Source organism: Schistocerca serialis, chromosome 3, assembly GCF_023864345.2.
Source record: "Schistocerca serialis cubense isolate TAMUIC-IGC-003099 chromosome 3, iqSchSeri2.2, whole genome shotgun sequence".
NCBI lineage: Eukaryota > Metazoa > Arthropoda > Insecta > Orthoptera > Acrididae > Schistocerca > Schistocerca serialis.
The window spans coordinates 276,119,659-276,135,453 of record NC_064640.1 but is presented as its reverse complement, the minus strand read 5'-3'; the positions used below and the strand labels follow the sequence as shown (position 1 = coordinate 276,135,453).

General features: G+C 38.2%; 1 protein-coding gene across 1 annotated transcript in view; it reads left to right on the top strand.

Annotated features, from left to right (window-relative positions):
- The window catches only part of LOC126470054 (phospholipase A-2-activating protein), a 137,398-nt gene that overhangs the window by 62,542 nt on the left and 59,061 nt on the right, over window positions 1-15,795 (top strand). The window contains exon 6 of the mRNA XM_050097559.1: window positions 14,913-15,047. Coding sequence (XP_049953516.1) covers window positions 14,913-15,047 — 135 coding nt within the window. The remainder of the gene's footprint in view (window positions 1-14,912; window positions 15,048-15,795) is intronic.

Here is a 15,795-nt window from a genome sequence, read left to right as displayed (position 1 = left end):
GGTCATGTTACTCTCTTAACAGAACTTAAGTTTTGGGGAATTGATGGCTTTTCACGTGGCTAGTTTGTCATGTCTCACCAAACCCAATGCGAAAAGGTGTTCTAAATAATTAAAACAATTTTCGGAGCTTGAGAATTTTGGTATAAGGGACAAACTGCCTCTGGTGGCTTGTTAAAGAGTTACTGCATTTGGTTTTGTCTCTTGCCCCACTTAGGTTTGTATCTTTATTGCACTGGAAAATAGTACACAACAGTGCAAATGTCAACGGTGTGCATTGTGTGTTTTGTTTGGAAACAAACTTATTCCATTCACTCAGGGTACTGTTTACTGACAACAGTAATGCCATTTAATCATTGTTCTCAGGTTTCTATCCTCGGTTCTTCCTCAGGGTGGTTTCTCTGGTGTTGGTTGTACATTAACAGCGATACACAACATTCTGGATAGGTTACTGATGAAGGGCTGATAGACAAGTGCCTCATGTATGGTTTCACTGAATGCAGTGGAGAAGCAGGATGAAGCTGTGCTGAGCTGTTCCTGCAGTAATAGCAACCACATCACAGCACATTTGTGTCTGATAGTTGTTGCATTACTCGTTTTGTGTTGTACATTTTGGTAATTGCATGTAATAGCTTTTTCACTTTGGTGAAGGTATTTTCACAGAAACAAATGCAACTGAGGTAACAAACAGAAAAGTCATTCTTGTGTTATTACTCTGTAATGAGCAACGAGAGCCCATGGGTGCCTTATACCAAAATACTGTGAAGGTATCAATGAACAACCTCTGAAAGTTTGTCAGAGCTCAGCTTCACTCTTTACGAGTAAATTCCTTTCTGCTTAACATTCATCAAGCAGAATAGATACTTCTTGCAGTTGATGCCAGTGTTATAAAAAGTTCCATTAGAGAGAAAGTGGCAGAAGAGATTGTTAATTATGTTTTATTTATGAATTATTTAGTGGTTCTCTGAAAATGGACTCTCTTAAATTTCGAGAAAATGCACTGAATTCTGTTCTGTGCAACAAGTACTCAGACCAATAATTGATGTAGCATATGAGCAGGAGTCAGTAAACAGGATAAAATGCTCCAAATTTTTGGTTATACTTAATTACGAAATTTTAGACTAGAAGCATGTTACTAAGCTGCTCAGACAATTGAGCTACTTTTGCTCCTCATATAATTGCTAGTCTGGGAAACAATCAACTTCTTAACATATTTTGCATATTTCAATCAAACTGTGTCTCGTTTAATTGTTTTCTGGGGTAACTTATCACTTTCAGTATAGACTGTACAAAAGAGAGCTATAAGAATATGTGGTGTTCACCTGTGGTCATTTCATAGGCGCTGCTTTGAGGAGCTAGGAATTTTAACTGTTCCATTACAATATATATATATATATATATATATATATATATATATATATATATATATATATATATATATTTTCACTAATTAACACTAATGAAATTCATTATAATTAATCCATTACAGTATCTGAAGAATATTAGTCACTAACACACCTACAACAATAGAGGAAAAAATGACCCTGACTGTCAGTGAATCAGGAAGGAGTTCAGTGTGCATCAGCAAAAATTCATTTCTTCTGGAAAACTCCTATTTCATGGACAATTTTTTATTGAAAAACTGGCAACCAGAAAAAAAGAAGTTGGTTTTCAAATGTGCTCATGAATATCAAAACTACTCACGTATATGTATCCTGTAAACTGACTTGTTGCACACCATTTCTATAAAGGAATAGTTCGTAGGATCTATGTGACTGACTAATTCACAACAAATAGCAGGTACATCCAGGTCTTGTTGTGTCCTCCAACAGCACACAAATATGACACTTTCCTGTACCCTGCAGTGTCATCCGCTACAGTCACTGATTTTTACTCATCCTTACTGTCGGATCATTTCTGTAAAGGAGAACAAGTGTCCTTTCAGACTTTCCTGGGACACTCTTGATGATACCTATATCTCTGAAGAACACTCACCACTTAGGAAAACTTGTTGGATTCTTTATTCTTGGAGATGGGGTTTGTCTAATGTAAGTAGATGAAAGACTATTTGTATTCTATTGTACATGTTTCGCTTCTTTTTATTTTTGATGTATTTTCAGTGGCTTGTAATACATGTTTGTTTTATATATGATGATGATGATGATGATGGCGATAGTGTTACATAATAATGGCATTTATTAAAACATTACGGTTTTGGGTATTTCTTTGTTAAGTGAGAACTTCCACCTAACAGGCCACTGAAGATGCTTCGTAAATAAAAAGGAGTGAAATGTGTATGGCAGCAAATAAACAGCTTTTCATTTAGTAACATTAGAGGATTCTTATCTCCAAGAATATAGAAGCAACCACCAAATGACAGAAAACATAAAAACTGACAGTACTGCAGTCCTGTTACTTAAAACTTCTTTGAACCATTCACACATCTGAAAAGCTGTTCTGTGTGCTTATAACTTCATTAACTGTCTTGAATGTGGCACTGTGTCAAACACTTTCCAGAAATCTGGAAATATGGAATGTTCCTGTCACCCTTCGTCCATAGTACATAGGATATCACATGAGAAAAGGGCAAGTTGAATTTTGCGTAAGTGGTGCTGTGCTGGAGCACTCATGGCTGCCACATCAGGGTCGCGAAGTGGGGCTGAGGCAGTTCCAGATAAGTTTTATAGTCTGACGATAATTTATGGATTTGTAGTTTTAGCTTGACGATGTTCACTATGGACAAACCGTAGTTACTGTTATTCTGAAGAAGGTTGGGTTATCCCAACTGAAACCTAGGCAAATTCTAGGTAAACGGTGCAACTGAATCTGTTGATAATTAAAATTAAGATTAATATTCATACAGTTGCTGACAGGGCCACGAAATGTTGAAGATATTTAAGAATTTTATTTCCTGTTAGAAAATCAGGGTTGCCACAGGCTCTGGAAATCGGGGAATTTCAGACACACCAGGGAAATATCAGGGAAATTTGAGAGGGTTGGGGGGGAACTAGAAATACCTCATCCTTGTCTCGGTAGATGAAATGGTTTGTTTACCGAGGTGTCGTGCATCGTCACTGGCTGGTTGCAGCTAAGTAAGTGCGCTGCTTCCCTACTCCTCGTTCCTGCTGCTTCTCCCCTTCCTACCAGTCCCCTCAGCTTGCAGTCAGTGCTGCCCCCACTTCTTTCCATTAGCCTAGCAGCTGCTGATGAAAGGCAGGGAGGCGTGAGGTGTGGTTTGTTTGGATCTGATTCTGAGAGACTGTGGATGCAGCAGCCGGAGATGACACTCATGTGGGCACGAGTTGTGTCTGAGTGATTGTGTGATTGTCTGAATGTGTTCGTGCTCTAATTTTCTGACAAAAACTATGGCTGAAAATATAGCTGTGCGAGTGTGATTGTCATTTCTACATGCATGTCTGCGGCTTGACAATCATGTTTATGGTGAGTTGCTACCTATCTTCATTATTACTGATTCTCAGAGTGTTTGAACAAGTTATCTGTTGCACGGATTGATCACCGTGGTCTCATTTCATCAACATGCTGTCTGTGGCTCATGAATAGCTGGCCACACTAGAGGATTTCTGCGATGGGCCAAAACCGCAAGCTGCTTCTGCCGGTATCTGTAATGGATTGGGCCTGACGATCTGAAGCCATTCGGTTCCCACTAATGTGCAGGCCCTGCCCGTTGGATCTTGTGTCGACGATCTGCTTGCAGGATGGGTCTGTTTGCGTGTGGTGTACTGCAGCGGATTTTCATGGTTTCTCCCTGGACCCAGGACTGCTGTGCTCCTCAGCAGGCCAGTCACCATGGATGATTGATTTCAGGAATTTTGACTGCAAGTACATTGTACAGTGTGGCATTTTATAGACATTTTATTTGTTGTCCATTTTGCAGATTAAAAAGTAGTTTGTGTTAGAAAGCAAGGGTGATAAGAAGAAGAAAATTGTCAGTCACTGGCGATTTGTATGCTATGTACTCATATATTTCCTGAGACAAAAATCTCACAATACCTGTAAAATAATAGACATAACACAGTGGGTAATAAGTCCACGGATTTTTAGGTCGTAAAAAAGTGTGTCTTGGGCACCTAAAATAGGCTCCTTCAGTAGTTCATTTTGGCTATATAAAACCTAAAATATCCTCTAATAAAAAGATGCAGAGAAAATAAAAATAAATTAAAATACACAGTGTTGACAGTATGAACATCTTATTAGTCATTAAAACAAGGAGAATGAATATTTACACAGTTACAGAGCACAGCAATCTACAACATTAATGTTGAACATGACTCCAAATATTTTTGAGTTCCTGCAAGATAAAGATCTCCATAAAAAAGATGTAGCAATGGTTTAATTAATACATAGTTTCACATATTCTGACCATAGTTGGCTTCACAATAAATAATCAAAATCTTTTCCAGGTTTTCTAGTGAAAAACTGTGGCGCTTGTCAGTTAGATTCAATTTATACGCTGAAAAAGAACGTTCTACATCAACAGATGTGACAGGGGCGTACTTCATTTTCGGCACATGTTGGACAGGAATGCTGCGTCGGCAACTGCACACAACTCCTTCTGCAAAACTGTTTGCCTTTTTGGCCCGTACTTTTTCCCCTACTTCACCTGGTGTTTCATTAATTTTCGTTTTGACTTCTTCAAGCAAAGAAATATTGTTGTAGATAGGTATCCCTGAGCCTTCTAATTGTGAAATTATTCTTGCCATAAATGTGTAGTGGGCCCTAATGTAAGATAAGTCCCATTTTAAAGAAGAATATTTGAGTAACTCCATTGCTGCAGTTATGTATGCAGCATCCTCCGGTATATTTTCAACCACCTTCTGGGCAGCTGAGAGATGCGTACTATAGTATTCTGCTGCTATCAGCCACGTGCCCCAGCAGGTGACAACAGGCTCTGGCGGCAATGGGACATCTGGAAGCTGTTCTTTGAATACCTGTATTCTTGATGGTGCCTTAACAAAAATTTTTACTTTATTTACTTCAGGAAATTGTAGCCTTACTTGCTCTGCCATGCGGTTGATCCCATGCACTACACAAGTTACATGCAGCATCAATGGGTAGAACACTTTTAATAGTTTAACACTGCTATCATATATGCAGCAGCATTAGTGATGGTCAGAAGCACCTTATTCTCATCCACTCCGTTTGGGTATAGCACCTTAAGCCCATTGTTCACAAACTGTGCTATTGTTTTTTGGTTAGTTTTTGCAAGCTGTTTTGAGTAAATCAAATGAGCCCTGGATGGAGCATCTAGATCTAGCTTGCCAATAATCAGGTTTGCAATGTAACGGCCAAGACTGTCAGTAGTTTCATCCACAGAAATCCATATACAAGATTCTCCGACATCTTCTCGGATTCTGTGCAATGCAGCATTGTAAGCTGAATCCACATAATTCTTACGTAGAGTTGACTCTGCAGGAATAGACTGATGGCAGTGCTTCTCAAGAAAACCTCTGAAAATAGGGTTTTCTAGTTTCCGAAAGGGGATGTTTGCTGCCACAAGTGCATGACACAAATCACTGCTAACTTGTTTTTTTCGGAGGATTCACCAGATTTATTGGTTAAAAGAGTTTGCTTCAATTTTGACTTTCGTTCAACATTAGCTTTATGTGCAATTCCATCTGCATGCTGAGTTAAGTGAGATTTCTTAACACTCGAAACCTAATATGAGAGAAAAGGGAACTGCAGTTTAGAATTGCATATAAAGAGTACTTTGTATTACTAAAGGATAGCGATAAAAAAGAATCCTAAGTGACAGGAAAATAAGAAGTCTAAGGAAAACATCAACTAACCTCCTTGTTCCATGCTTGGCAGAAAATAATTTTCCCATCTGTTGTATAATGCGGAAAATCTTGCAGCCACTGCCTTATGTGAGTAGACTTTGAACTAGCTGTTTTCGGTATGGCGTAGTATTCTCACACAGAAACTAGAATATATTTTGCACTTAGAACGTCAGTAACGCTTAACATGTTGGTCGCTACACAATGTACTGATTTGTTTCATTTCAGCTGGGAGAAAGTGAACGATGACCCTTTTTTTTTTTTTTTTTTTTTTCTCCCCACATGGGAGCGGTAGGGGAACTACCATACTCGTTGCTGGACATATGGCACCTGACAGATGGCCGCCCCTTCTGAACAAGAGCATAGAATCTACCGATGCTTCAGATAAAAACATCTCACTACTGGCAAATTATTTTTCGAACCGGAACATTCACGTATAATATCTTTCACGAAACAGAGTAGTTTGATACGACTGCCTGTAGACAGCAGCGAGAAAATGCTCGAAGGACAGTAATTTAGCTATAGAGGGCGTCTATGACTAACATTGTGATTTTTTAATCCGTGCTCAGCTTAAGGCCTATGAAACAGTTTATTTGAGAAAATACACAGCTGGCCAGAATCCTACGAATGAAATATTTTCAAATATAACATTTAGTACTTCCACGTTCGATTCTAATGTGTAACTCAAATCTTTGAACGGTTCCCATTCGCTCACCGAAGTTAAGCACTGTCACGCTGGGCGCGTACTTGGATGGATGACCATTCAACCGTGTCAAGTGCTGTTGGTAGTAAGGCAAGCAAAGGAATTGTAAACAGTCTCTAACGACCTTCGCCTTCGACGAGACATAAAGCCCTAAGTTTACTTCCTTTTTCTAATCTTTGAAAACACAAGAACGCTGTCAGATTAACGAAATAAGTACGTTTTAGGATTTTGATGCCGAAATAGGCAAAATTAGACGTTAATGTTGAAATACTCAATTTTAGGTCCTATAGAACTAACGGTATTCAGTTTAGTTAGTCATGAAACGCGTAAGTACTAACTTATATGCAAATTGGAACTTAGGAAAAAAATAGGTTTTAACTTAAAGATCCGTGATCTATTTTTTACATATGAATAATAGAACACCTATTAAAAGTATTTGCTATTAACAGGGATAGCGATATAAAAAAATAAAAAAAGACCGAAGTGTTAGGCAAATACGAAGCATGAGCGCGTATCAACTAGCCACCTTGCTGCATGCTGGGCAGAAAAAATTTTTTTCCTTGTGTCGTATAGTGTGGAAAAACTTGGAGCCACTGTCTTATATGATGAAATAGGGCACTTTTTAGGATATTAAAGCCGAAATAGGCAAAAATAGATACTAACATCGAAATAGGCTTTTTTAGGTCCTATAGAATTAACACTATTAAGTGTAAATAGTCATGAAACGCGTAAGTACAAATTTTTATGCAAATAGGAACTCTGGAACAAAATGAGTTTTTACCTAAAATCTGCGGTCTAGTAATAACCAACAATAACGAACACAGTAGAACCAACATTGTACCGGTGGTCACCTTTAGTGTTGATTTATGCAACTCTTACCTGCCTTATACACTTCATTCAGGAAGCCTACTTTTTTCTGAGTTCATTTCTGAAATCGCTGAAGGTATTTCAAATCTGTCTTGTGACTCCAAGCTAATTTGTAATTCTGTCACCAAATGTGTTTCATTTTCAGAATGGTAGGTGACGAGATACTGGCAGAAGTAAAGCTGTGAGTACCGGGCGTGAGTCGTGCTTCGGTAGCTCAGATGGTAGAGCACTTGCCTGCGAAAGGCAAAGGTCCCGAGTTCGAGTCTTGGTCGGGCACACAGTTTTAATCTGCCAGGAAGTTTCGTGTTTCATTTTATTGAAATAAAATAACATCAGTGGTCTTAATGAAATATACATATCATTTGGCTTGCTTTCTCCATCTAAAATCAATTCATTACTAAAAATGTTGATATTAACCCTTTCAGACCCGAAATTTTTCTGGAGGAAGAAACCTTTTTCTCTATGTGGTAGTGGTCTTAGGTGATTTTTTTTAATGATTTTAGGAGCAAGATTTATACAATAATATGTACCCGTTTCCAAAATGTACTTTGTTCACTTGGCTTCACTTTAAGGACTAAAACAACTAATTATGAAATATTCTCTATTGTAATAAATAGTAAAATGATCATTTAATAATTTCCATGTAAAATAACAACAACAATATTCAAATATACACTGGAATGTAGCGAACCATGTATTCTGGTGGTTTCGAGTTGCTGCCCACTGCTACATTGACTTGCTGATATTTTTATAGTGACGCCCAATGGTTGGCAGCATTTGCACGAGATGAAAAGGTTGAACATTTGCAAGTGTGTAGCTCAGGTTAGCTTAGGGAAGAAATACTTTTGTTGCAGCTAAGAGACTGTAAAAATTAATGTACACAATTGTAGCCAGAGGGTCTGAAAGGGTTAATACTTAAGATTTTTGCTCACATCAGGAAATGCCATCTGCTTGCAATTCTTTTTTGTTTCGTGCACCGTAGCTGCAAAGATAGATTGTCCACTTACATCTTAACTTACCCTTGAGATCTCAAAATTTGTCAGGGAAAAATGCTAAAACTTGTCTGGAAATCGGGGAAATATCACGGAATTTCACTTGGGGAAACTTGTGGCAACCCTGAAAATGCTGTTTTGAGTTTTTTGTTTGTTTTTCATTGGTAAATGTGAGTCCAAACTGACTCTTGTTCCATGATTATGTATAGAACAATTAGTGAAATATTTAGTAATGTTGTCCCTGGTATGTGCAATATATTGATGGATGTACTAACTTGGTGCAGTAAGGATACCAAGCTTTTTTAAAACAGTTCTTCACAATGAACCCAACTAGCACGTCTTGTTATTATTCTTAAGGCCCATTTCTGAAGTTTAAGAATTGTGGACCTCTTTTGTGTCTTTCGTCCCCAGAAAAGAATACCATAGCTAAGGAATGGGAGTACGTAGGATAATATGTCACCACAAATATTGGCTCCTACAACCTGATGACTTGTTTTGTCCTTTTTAGCCAGCATCTGTGTGTGTTTATTCCGTGTTAACTGGCATTGAATATTCACCGCTAAAACCTTTGTGTTGTTACCAGTCGGTAGATTTATCGTCTATGCTTCTTGTGACTATCTTGTTTTCCTTCTCTGTGCTGAAGTGTGTATTGTTGTTTTCTTTATGTTCAGAATTAATTTATAACATACTGCCAAATCGTAAATATCTGTGAAGGTTTCTCTAATAGGAATTCTGGTGTTTTATCAGTGACCATGATGTCATCAATGAAAGAACTTTTTCTGGGAGGTTATTCATATACATTTACAATAGAATTTGACCCAATACGCATTTTGAGGGATACTATGTTTATATATTTCTTATCTGACGATTGTTTCACTGGAAATTTATCATCCATAGACATGTGAACTCTATCTACCTTCTTGCACCTTCCAGTGAAGGCTGGCACCACTTGTTTGATATTCTGCTTACACATAGTGTGTCTAGCTTGTATTGTAGTAATTTATGACCAACAATGTCAGAAGCCTTAAACAAGTGTAAGAATATGCCTATAACTGTCACCCTTGTCGAGGGCCTCAAGTACCACTTCTGTGAATTCTGTAATTGCCACATTGTACATCTCACACATTGGACACCAAAGTTTGGCTTGTTAAATTGGGTGTATTTATTCATGTAACTCATTAGTCTATCTTAACCCTAGAATGTTCGGGTGAAAAATAATGTCAAGAACGGTCGGGCTGGCTCTGTGGGACCCAATAAATAAATCACTTGTAACAAATGACGAACAGTATGTTTAGATCAAATGTCGAATTTTTATTTTGATTAGGCACTACTAAATGCTATAGTGACATTAGTTCAACTTTCTGCATCATACAAAAATTACTGAAAAAAAACTGAAACACATACTAAATGTCAGTAAACTGAAAATATAAGTAAATTTGACTGAAATAAGAATATAAATGAGAGTTAAGTTGTAGAAATAAAAAGCAAAAATGATGAACTTTTGTTGTATAAATGGAAATCATGAATTTGAAGAATAGTTCATGAAGTATCGTCCTCTAAAGTTATCACTTTTCAAAACAGTCGCCGCAAACCATCTCTGCATGTGCCAAGCATAACCACAATTTGCAAACTTTGCGAAAGTATTTAGTTTTGCTGTCCTTGCATTTGTAGCATCTTCCCCTTTTGCCTGGTTGTGGATCTTCGAATATTCTTTGTTCTTCGGTACTGGAGAGGTTAGAGGTAGGCCTGCGAATGTCGTGTGGGAGGTTTGCTTGGGTTACGCGCATTGTCAAATATGGTGTTATGAGAAACTTTCCTAGTGTTCTGAGGTATTCTCGTCTAACTGATACATTTTTGTTGGCTTTGAACACAATGTAGCCATTGAGAGCTACAATGTTCAACAACTGAAAAAACACACACAGAGGCCACCATCTTGTCCCTCTAGCAACAGTATATTCACCACACACAGCATCAACGTCGTCTGCGCCGCCCAAGGTTTTGTTGTAGTACGTTATTATACTTAGTTTTTTCTTTCCACCGCTGTCACTGTCAATTTCATCATCATGGTGCATTGACGACAAAAGGCGTACTGATTTGTTCTGTTTTGGTACATATGAAAGGAATGCGATATCTTCTTGGAAATCCAAACGTACTTGAGTACTCTTCTTTAGACTTTTTGGGTAAAAAGTCAAACGGAATTTCAGGCTTTTATTAACGTACCAACAACAGTAATATTCTTTTCTTGTAATAGTTTTTTGATGAGTGGGTAAGAAGTAAACTAATTGTCTATTGCCAGATTTCTTCCAGACCCTTTTACTGGGTCTTTAAGACAGAAAACATCATCTGCCTTATTACTGACTTTTTACGGTCTTTGAGATTGTGCACCTGCATAAATTTCCAAATGTTTTATGTAGTATGTTTTAGAAAAAGCCAGGATGAAGACCTTGATCCCATACTTCGCAGGTTTATTCGGGATATACATCCTGAACCTGTATCTGCCTCTGTATGGAACAAGCATTTTGTCCACAGTAACGTTTTCTGATGGAGCAAAATATACTTTGCAGCTTGAGACAAACATATCAAGAATGGTTCTTATGTCAGCAAGATTCTCTTGTGCTTTTCTTTCTTCCCTTGTATGGATGTTGTCAAACCTGATACAAGAAGTAAAAAATCTGAACCTCTTCAGTGACATACTTGCACGAAAGATTTCAATTCCTGTCCCATCTGTATTCCAAAAGTTTTCAATATTCATTTTACGGCCATGCAATGTTCCAGCTAAGTAAAGTAGGCCAAAATATGCCTTCAGTTCATCAAAACTGGCAGGCCTAGCCATGTTCGGGTCACTTGCATAATTGTTTGGAACTGAATCAATATAGATATTGGTTGATTCAAGAACTGTATCAATCAATGCATTGCTAAAAAATAACTGCCATAATTCTAGCGGTGAATGTACATCCATTGCAGCTCGAATACTTCCAGGCAAATGCATTGTAATTATGCTGTGATGTCTTGTTCGAACGCTTTGTGGGAAACACGTTTTTCGCCATTTAGTAGCTTCCTTCCTTCCTTTGTAATAGCGTATAGGTGACGTACCTGAGTCGGTAAGAGGAGCTGTACTTGAATCAGCGATAGCAGGTGCATCGGTGTCAGCAGATGACTGAACATCTTCCTCTTCATCACCACTTATTTCACTATTGCTGTCATGATAACTGTTTATTTTGAAGTCTGGGTCCGCATCAGAATCATCTGCTTCAGTCTGATCATCATACAAAATTCTGCAAATTTCACTGTAAGAAAGACTTTCTCTTGCCATGTTATACTGCAGACTACTGACAATGATAATTCAGTGTTAGGACATCACACATAGTTCACAAAATAACTAGTTAATCAATGATACACCAAAATAAAAATGGGATTGCACTGGCAGGAATTAGTTACGTAAATGGTCGGGCTGGGTCTGACAGACCCGCGCGCTTTTTGAAAGACTGCCAAATAATGACTAAACAAAGAAAAACCTTATTCACAACAATAATGCTTTCTCTCGGATATTTCAGGAAGGTAGCAGGGCGCTCGAGTCAAATCAGCAACTATAAGAATATAAATTCAGTGAAACAAAAACCAGTGGGTCTCACAGACCCAGCCCGGCAGTTCTAGGGTTAAAAAGACGCATGTATTATGTTTGTATATGGGGCTTGTATGCTGTCTTTAAAACAAACTGGAACCTCATCTAAGCCAGATGGCTTCTTATTTTCTAATTTCTGTTTTCTGCTCCTGGCTTAAAGCTCTGTTGTGAGAAATGTCAGAATTGTACTTGTTGTATGGGTCATGGTGAGTGCTACATGTGTTTTAGGAAGATTTTGTTGCAGCTACTCTTCAGTACCAAAGAAATAGCCACATTAAAAATTTACCAATTATGAGGGTTTTCCATTATTTTACCTCCATCTCGTACTTGTATGTTGGTATAATTGTCTGACTTTCCCATTTTCATTTTTAATGGTATCCCACTCTACTTTTGCTTTTATTTTCTACGTTATATATCATTTTGTAATTGAATAGCTTTTCTGCGGCAAACAGTACCATTCTGTATATATTTCTGTACCTGTGTTAGTAATCCAGGAATTGTGAATTAGGGCAGCTATTTTGTAACTGAGGAGTTTGTCTCTATGAGGACTTTCAGATACCCACAGTTATCCATCCATGTTACTTAGCTGCTGCTGTTGAATTGGCTATGTTTTAAAATGCCTACTTGAAAATTAATTTAAACTCTGTGCAGAATGTCGAGAACTTAGCATATACAGTGTTTTCCAGTATGCATTTCATCACATGTTCAGTTTGCCAATGCCCCAGAAAAGTGTTTATGTTCCAAGAATGTCCTTATGTTGGCCTGCAGTTTTATGGATTTTACCAAGCCTGTCCTTAGCTTTATCTGACAGTAATGATCAGAGGGACCAAGTACATGGTCTGGGGTAGACACCTTGGATGTCTAGAATATCTGTAGGTGTGTGCAGTTCGCTGTGAGCATGAGGTGAGTATGCCAGCAAAAGTCAAACATAGATAATGACTATTGGAAGTTCAGTGTGCAGTTAAACTTGCAATATAACAATCACAGAAAAACTAAAAAGGTATTCAAATTTGAAACATAGGAAAAAGAGAACAGAAATATGATCAGACTTATGTTTTTATGAGCACTAATGTCACATTTGTTACTTGGCCCCTAGATCAGCAGCAGACTGACATTCAAGACTGTAATTTTGCGGGCTCATTCTTTTACACATCTGAGTTATCTGGGCTATTTTTCAGTCGCTTGGAACTTTCCACTGAGCAAGAGATTCATGATAAATGGAAGCTAAGTATGAGACCAGTGCTGAGGAGTACCCTGTAAAATCTAATTGTGATTCCATCTGGATATGGTGACTTATTTGTATCTAACTTGTTCACCCACTTTTCAGCAGTAAGGATGCCTATTTCTGAGTCCTCCATTCCTTTTGCTGTCTTTTAATGCCACAACAGCCTGGTCTAAGAGTGACTGAATAGAAGCCTCCCCCATGCTTAATCATTTTATATAGGATCTGTATTTTCTTAGATTCTCAACAAGATCTTTCTGTGGCAGAGTATGCTTGTTTTGTTTGAATAGCTCTATACACACAAACAAGGTAGACTGAATTACAACAGGCAGTTTGCATCAACGGCAAGTGAATGACTGTATTACCTAGCAGGAATAGCTGCTATTTGAAGAGAAACTGAAGCAAACAAGGGAATAAATAAAAGGGTGCAGGAAAGACCCGATCCCTCTTATGGTCAGGAACACTCCTGCAATGACGGATGCCAAGACAGAGTTTTTTTATAATGTGGAAGGAACCACTGTTGAAAAAGACAGGCTGCAGCTGTAACATAACCTACTGGCCACAGTGAGGGCTGGTTGACTTGGCAACCCTTGTATAGGATAAGATCATTATTGGGCATATCAGGGGTTAATCTTTGCAAAATAGGGCTACACTAAGGAAAATAACATTAAATGTAATTGTGGAGTAGACAAATTATTCAGCTCGTTATTCAGTGTTAATGGTGTCCAGCATTCAACACAGAAGAGGGCCACCTGAAGTGCCCAAAAAAAAAAAAAAAAAAAAAAAAGGGCCACGCTGCAGGTGGCCTCAGCTGGCATAAATAACAAGGGATCAGGCAAATAGTGTTCTTACAACAGCAGCAGTCATACTTCATGATAGAAAAAAATACTGTAACTCGGTCATAACCAGAGATGTTTTTAGTTTTACAGAGAACTGAAATTCATTACAATGATGTGCACCATCTTGTCTCTTTATCAGTTTATCAGGCAATTTCTTCTGAGGTTGCACCAAACATTTAAGTATGTGTCAGCCAATCTTAACATATGCAAGTGCTGTCCGTTTAGCACAGAATTTAGCACAAAATGTGGGTCCCAGTTAACTTGTTGACAACACACATTACATGAGCAAAATGGAGCTGACTGCTCATCTTGTCTTCTCCTCATACTGCTTTTAAGATTCTAAGCATTTTATATGTATCCTCCCCTCGTGGTCTCGTGGTTGCATTCTTCCTTCCCCAGCACGGGGTCCTAGGTTCGATTCCTGGCGGAGTCAGGGATTTTCACCTGCCTCGAGATGACTGACTGTGTTGTCCTCATCATTTAATCATCATTCATGAAAGTGGTGAGCTTGGACTGAGCAACGATTGGGAATTTGTACGGGCATTGATAACCGCGCAGTTGAGTGCCCCATGAACCAAACATCATCCAAAATTGTGTGTGTATTATACTTGTAATGTTTAGGTGAAATTTTGAAATATTCTGCTTGGTAATTGTCACTGAGCATGATTAATAGTTTTGAACATAGTTACAATACAGATATGGATTATTACACAACCTGACTACATCAAAATTAGTTCAGATTGGAAAAAAGTCATAGATGTGAAAGAGTAGGTCTTAGGTGTCCTATGAAGATATAAAGAAGTAGCGTTAACATATCTATTATCTTCTATTCAGAGAGAACACAATGGAGTAATTAATAATTTTTATGGTTTCAGTGATGGGACTGTACGTGTTTTCACCCAAGATGAAGAACGTATGGCACCAAGTGAAGAACGAGAAGTGTTCCGAAGTCAGGTTACTTCAAAGTTGATGAGCATGAAGAGTAAGAGTGCACCTATTGACAAATTTTTGTAAGTACCTAGATACACTGTATTCGGCATTTAGACGCTTAAATTTGCTTGGCAATGATCATTTTTAAGCTCCTAAACTTAAAGATCATATTCTTCATCCCTACTGGGTGGTATCAGTAGAAGGCATTTATCAAGGCTTTCAGTAGGTCAGAGTTCTATTAGTGATGTGAGACTACTGCCACTGTCATACAACTAGACAGTTCAAGATTGTACAAAAACGGTCCCCTTCACTTCCCACTGCTTGGCCCCTCGCCCATCAATATTGACTGTTTGCCATGTCTAGTGCTGGCTGGTCAGTTGACACAATTCACTACTTCTATGTTGTTGTGATACTGTAAGAAAGCTGTGTGACCTTTATGTGCTTACTTTCATGATGAGCTCTGTAATTCAGAGGTAGTGTGGGTAATATAAAGCCAGGATAGTCAAGTGGCCAGTATAATGTACTTTGCACACACTTTAAGTTGGCCCCTTTGTGGTATGCAGACGATGCTGGGACCGAAAACATGCAACTGGCAGGGGTAGTGCATTGGTGGCTTGGACAAGACACATCTCCCCCTGTGAGGGCAGCCAGCTTGTAGGGTAAATCCGAATGAAGTGGTCCAATAAAAATTAAGTTAGTTGCTGGACCATTTTAAAATATTTTAATTTTTTTATATGTGATTACCCAATAATTGAGAAGTTCAAAACAGTTTGTTTGTTTGTTTTTAATTTTACCGTTCAGGTTTACCAAATGGCGACCATTTTCGTT